The sequence below is a fragment of the Hyalella azteca genome, unplaced genomic scaffold (genome assembly GCF_000764305.2).
Source record: "Hyalella azteca isolate HAZT.00-mixed unplaced genomic scaffold, Hazt_2.0.2 contig9625, whole genome shotgun sequence".
NCBI lineage: Eukaryota > Metazoa > Arthropoda > Malacostraca > Amphipoda > Hyalellidae > Hyalella > Hyalella azteca.
In genome coordinates, this window is record NW_025939693.1 from 194,883 (window position 1) to 201,616 (window position 6,734).

Consider the following 6,734-nt stretch of genomic DNA (forward strand, 5'->3'; position numbering starts at 1 on the left):
TATGGAGCCAGCAGGCTTTAGACGTGTGGCAATTTTATACTTAATAAGTAATATTTAGATGAGTATTTAAATACCCATCTAGAGTAATATTTAGATGGGTATTTAAAATATTGATTATATTTACTTATGAATCAAGCGCAAATTTGAAAAAAAACTTTTAGATGCTCATAAAAAAAACATTACAATAATATTGTATTAAAAGAAATTCAATGCAATAAAAGACATTCAATTGTTCGTACTTAAGAGTATTTAAAGTCCCTCGATTCACCTTTGACTTTACCGAGACAGAGGCTGCATTAGCTACACGTATTGAAGAAATGAATCTCCTGAATTCCTGTATTAGATTTTTCCAATAAATCGAACATTTTAATTCAAGCTTTATGGCGTAAAACATTTACACCGCTTAAAGTTGATTGCATTCTCTTCTAGTTTCTGTTTTCTCAATATTGATGCTGAATATTTATGATATAATGAAGGTAAAATTAAGATGTTAATACAAGTTACGTTGAAAGTGTATAATCAACTGGATCGAAGTAATCAAAGAATCACTGTTCCATTAGATCAAATTGAGACGGTGTCTAGACTTGCTTTTAATAAAATATTTAACTCACTTCTGTAGTTAAGTATAGGGGATGCGTAAAGTTTGTTTATGACGTTATTCACGCAGGCTAGTTACATCGTGCGCACCAGTACAGAGGTCAAGACAAGAGGCAGGTAAAGCGTCCTGGCAACGGGACGATAATTAAACACCGTACATCACTGAACTCGGCAGCGATGCTCACCCTTAAGACGCTTCTCTTGCGAGTACGAAACTTGCAGGCGCTGAGAATATCTTTAAGATCTTAAGGTTATTACGAGCGGCATGCTCAACCCAAAGACGAGATTTTTGATGAACGAGTTTCTATCTTAGCAGTGCATTGATTATCTTTATTTTCAAATTATTACGAATCTTCACAATCTAGCAGGGGCACATGCAGTTGAATGAAATCCAGAAACAGATACGCGATTTTGTTTGTTTGGCAATTCACTCTCACAAGTTCGTCATCGTATCAATTCGATCGAGGTTTTGGTACCAGGGAGAATTAATCGCATAATTATGTCCCTGGACCATTAACCCGGATATTTTATACCGTTATTACTAATAGCGAGCTATGATTAATCAGTTTCAGGGGCAATTACAGAACACGTTTAAGTCATAGGAAGGTAGAATTTCCGTTGTTGAAGATTCCTTTAGAGTGATGAGCAAGAAATAGTTTCAGAAGCAAGGCCATAAGCGGCAAAACAAGTTAATGAGTATAATTAAGTCACGTTGACTGCAAAAATTTAAATTTATCCTCTCACATCATGCCTGGGTTTTCCACGTCTTTGTAGCCGCTCCATACATAATGATTTAATTGATATGCAACTGGCAATGTTACCGTAGAATTTATGGACCTAAAAATACCGAATATAATTTTGGAGGTCATTTGATATCGAGTGTAAACAATTAGCGATTATCGATTAAAATGCTTGTTTGGTCATTCCGAGGAGATTCAGTGATAAACATTTCATGGAATGTAGTAATTTGATCCTACATGAATCATCAAAATCGCGTGGCGTCGATTCTAACGAATTTTTATGTTGGATTACTTCCCACTGAGCAGTGCATGTGTCTGATTTATGAGATATTTCAGTGATTATCTTGGTAGTACGCAGCATTAGGAGACGGAGCCGTCCCTCGGTCAGGTTTACAGACAAAAAATTTCTATCATGAATCTTCTTAGTTATTTTTTTATATTATATAAATTATTGTGCAGATTATCATATTTTACTCGGAGGAATCCTGCCAGAAAATTCTTATTTTAATATTATTATGCTGATCATCACGCAATAACGGAGAAAACCTTGGCTAAAATAAGACTTTCGTGAGTCACCGTAAGTTGATTTTTTCTCTCTATCATTGCGATTAATAAAAAAATATCACCGTAAGAAATAAAATCCAGTAAATGTACTCTCCTTGAAATGGCTGTGTCTCATGGAGGCCAAACATCTTTTTTTGTAAAAATCAAGCATACAAACCCGTGTTTGCCGATGAGATTTAAATTTCATTAGGAAGCGCGTCTTGCTTCGCTCGCGAAAGAAACTCGTCTTTGCATTGCAACGTCGAGGCTGCGCACGAGAATTAGTTATCATTGAGCGAGCTTAAAGCACGTGATGGAAAGGACAATACTGATGACTTCCTGTGTGTCATGAGACATCCTGATCGTGAGTCAGCAACTTTCTGGTCATGGCAGGAGCGCTTTCTGTCGTAGCATATCCTCATCCGCAGAGAAGAGGTCGCGGGCGTAAAAAATCTGCCTCATAACTCTGTTTGGCTTCAGAACCTGATTGAGTAACATAAGTTGAAACAATTTTTGTCCAACGTATCTTGAACTAGAATTTTATATTCTTGTCGTTAATCTTAGATTTTAGTTATTGGCTAGTCAAATTATTTAAGAGTTAATTTTGGTATTAGCTATACAGAGTCACTCAACCTATTTTTATTTGTTAAAGTTGAGTTCTTCACTCTCTGCCTCAGTGCATTAGTGAGTCTTTTTGTCCAATAATATAATAGGCGAACATTTTTTCATTCGATTTTTCGGAAAGGCGGGACAATTTTTATTATTAGTCATTTGAATAACTGTTCTAATTGTGGTGTTATTGTTTAAAAAATGAGTGAGAAAATACGAAAGAGTCTTCCTTTTTATTTCTTACCTCGCTAATTTACCAGTACATAAATAAAAAATGTCACTTTCCAAGCTAAAAAAACTTGCTTTGCAATCAAAATTTCGGTTTTTAGTTCGAAGAAAATTACCATGATAGTTCATCTCTATCGAGTAACACCGGTCAAAGATATAAATAGTTAACGCAAGTTACTCTTATTTGAGGTTATCCCAATTGGTAAAACTGAAGATGTCTCGTAAGTACCAAAGATAGAATAGGAACGACATGCAGTTATGCGCGCATGCAGCAGACTCACCAACGCTAGTCTACACGCAGGCAGAGGCTACCCGCCTGCAACGGGTCCAGGTAAGGCGACCTCGCCTGGGCAGGCCTGGGGATAAAACCCGCGCAGCGTGTCAAGCCTCGTTACTGCTCCAGCGACTGCCGCGGCGCCTGCAACGCTCGATAGGTGGGTGTCCCATCCTACACAGGTGCTTCTTCGCTGATAGTTGTTTGTAGAACACGTCAGGGAAATATTTTCGGCCACACGGCACTTTTTGCAAGAGTTTCTTGTTATGATAATAATTTGTATTGTGGATTGTGTTGTGAAGTAATTTAATTGTGTCTTAAATCTATAATCAAAGTATAAGCTAAATGATGTGTATGAAAATACTTTTCTTCGCATTCATGATTTTCTTGATCACCCTTTCATGATCATGAGAGAGTCTCTTCTAAGACAAGTTAGCATATTCGGAGAAGTATCTTGAAATATTCAATATTCGATATCGAAATGCCCCAAAAAATCTGCATGTTACTTTCGGACATTTGAATGACATAAAAATGAAGTTTAATACCAAATGGATACCATTTGATGAAATCTACCTGAATAGATTTAACACTGGTTCTAAAACTTGGAATAAGGCACTAAGCATAATTTCAAGACATAAACTAGATTATTTGTATGGAAATGCTTTTTTTTGCAAAAATGAACGTAATTTCATGATTATTTTAAACATGATTTTTTTCCCAATATGGTAAACTGCATCGCAAGAGTTGACTAGTTGCGAATAATTGCCTTTTTAATTTAATACTTTACAAAATTGCCAACACAGTGGGCATCAGTGCATACTCAACTTGTTTCTGTTAATTTACACCATAATTTTTAGGCGAATTCATAAGTTGTACACAATGGAACAGATGTAGATGGTTATTTTTTGAACAGTTAATTTATTCCTGTAAATATTACCACAAAAATGATTGGCGTCACAAAACATTCGTAGAAATAAAATTGTGAAGCATTCGCTTTCTGTTTGATACAGAAAATGAGCGTCAGGATCACCAAAATCATGAAAGCTGCTTAAAACTTATTACGCATTTCTCGACAAGTGATCATATCTACTACTGTAAAACTAAACGGAAAATTCAATATTAAATAGTGAAAAACTAGGGTCAATTGATTAGTTATCAAATTATTTTATTGGGGGATTTTTCTGTGCAATTGGTCCCATACGTCGTAACCCAGTAACTTGGGGTTGTATATTTCTGGTAAAGTTATATTTTCTAATACTCTAGAATCACGTGTTTTTGCTGTTATGTTCAAGACGGTTTCCATTTTCATTAGAAAGAGAATCAAGTGCGCCGTCCCATCCTACATTTAAACATGAAAACTCTTCTGAAGAGAATTTATTGTCCAAAAAATTTTGGCTATAAAGTACTTGTCGTGAGCCTGGGTATATTACAGTCACCTAATCCAACCCGAAATAGATTGAAGGATTGAATAGACAATTATAATAGAATAGACAATCACCTACGTCGATCTGAAATAGATTTGGGCAATTATTTTAGATCTATCGCTTCCGTTGTTGCTGACGGAATAAGCCTCTTGAGGCACTCTTCATGACATTTTAAACCTGCCAGCGACAACTCAAACAACTGTGACTAAGCAAATTAGATTACTTCCGTTGGGTGGGACTTTGGGTGGGACTTTGTTAAAATAGCGATGCCCCTTTCCGACCCAATTTGGCCTGGCGTATCAGAGCTACTTTTTTTATTTAGCTAATCGGACAAATGATTTATTCATTTTTTCTGATAGTTACGGTCAATTTCGCAAACTGACGAGCTTCAGGAATGAATTAAGAGCTCTAAGTACTAATGAACCCTCCCCCCGGGTGCTTTCACAAACAGAAAAGGAAACTAAGTCCACAAACTTTAAATTTACAATTTTTACTAGATAAACCGGTGGCAAAATTGTTTGATTAATTTTTAATGTGAAGGTTTCTAAACATTTGACACCATATACAATTCGGAAGTATCATTAAAAATTGAATATTATAATTCTGTATAACATATAATATAGCATATAATAATGTTACTATTCGCCAGGGTCGCAGCTAACGATATGAAAAATTCTCTCGCGTAATAGCTAGGGAGTTATTGAAACAGTAGAAATTTTGCTGCTTCCGTTTTAGGTTTCCGCAATACCACATAGTTTATAGAATGCATAAGATTTCAATGATATTCTCTCCACTGCAGGATGACATCTTCCAAGTCAATTGAATCGACAGCCGCTGTGCTGCTCGTACTCTTCGCTATCGGACAGGCAGCCAAGCTCGATAACCTCTCTGCGCAACAAACAGATAACCGCCAGAGGTTCGCAGGCGCAGCCAATTTACTGGGTTCATACCTGCCTCCCGTGCCAGAACCCTGCAAAGATGTTACTTCCACTATCACGCTACCTGCCTCAACCGTCACTCGCACGGAGTACCAGAGTGGACCAGGAGTTGAGCGAACCGTTACGATTCCAGGCGAAGTGATCACCCAAGTGTCCACTGAGTACGTGCCTGGTCAAGATGTCTACGTGACAAAGACTGAATACAGTACCGTTGAGATTCCTGGACTTGCTCAAACTATCGTGAGCACTCGGCTTTCAACGGTCTTAGACTACAAAACTACGACTCAAGTCCAATACTCGACTGTCGTGTCTACCATCTTGAGCACCCAGATTAGTTCAGTAGTTGTGCCGACCACAATTGTTAACACCAGAACAACGACGGTCACTAGTCAGATCGTCAATACACAAACCATTACTCAAACTCAAACTAGAACACAAACGCAAACTCAAACTTTGCCCGCCCGCACTGAATATATAACTACTACCAGAACCAGTACCCTACCAGCTCGTACCAGCACTGTCGTGTCCACACGAGTATCCACCGTGGTAGATTACTCAACCATTTTTAATACCGAATATCTGACGAATACCATAACTCAAACCCAGGTCTCTACTATCCGTTCTACAGTCTTATCTACGCAAGTTGTCCCCACAACTATCTACGACGTCGAAACCACCACTCAATATTCTACCAAGACGAATGTCATAACTTCAACTGTTAGAGTGCCTGGAGAGCCTGTCATCAGAACTGTCACTGCTTCCGCACCACCTATTGCACCACCTGTGACATCCTACGTTACCGATTACGTAACAGAACCTGTAATTCAAGTATCCACCATCTTTAGCACTCGTGTGGTCACCACGACCGTGGGAGGAGGCCGTCCTGGTGTAGTAAGCACTGTAACAGAAACGCAGCCTTGTGCGCAGATTACCAAGCCTGGGTACAACTATGATGCTCCCTCCGTTGCTTTCAATTTCTAGAGAAAATGATGGTCCGGCGTGCTAATTTAAATCTTGAAGAGACAGACCTTGGAATACTCTCACATTCTTGAAGAAATTGGTTTAATATGAAGACAGAATACATAGTAGAAATTTAGCAATAAAAGTAATATCCTCTTTCTGTATATAACACACACATGTATTTATTGATCATCTTAATTCACAATGATGATTCACACACATATTCGTAATTCATTTAAACTCCAAATTCACCAATGTTTGAAGACAATGCCCCAACTTTTCAAGGTTCCGATGATTAAATTTCATTAGAATAATTTCTTGATTTGTGTTACAGTCTGGTTACAATCTGTAATGATAAATAGCTATGATTTTCAAGAGTGCTGAAACGAGTTAATTAACAAAATGAAGCGTATGATTGTGA

The 6,734-nt window shown here is 37.6% G+C and overlaps 1 protein-coding gene across 1 annotated transcript; it reads left to right on the top strand.

Annotated features, from left to right (window-relative positions):
* Window positions 1–3,069: 3,069 nt before the first annotated feature.
* Window positions 3,070–6,734, top strand: LOC108681498 (mucin-2). The gene is made up of 2 exons (XM_018170533.2): window positions 3,070–3,151; window positions 5,215–6,734. Exon 2 carries the CDS (start codon window positions 5,216–5,218, stop codon window positions 6,332–6,334), a length of 1,119 nt encoding a protein of 372 aa, XP_018026022.1. The 5' UTR covers window positions 3,070–3,151; window position 5,215; the 3' UTR covers window positions 6,335–6,734.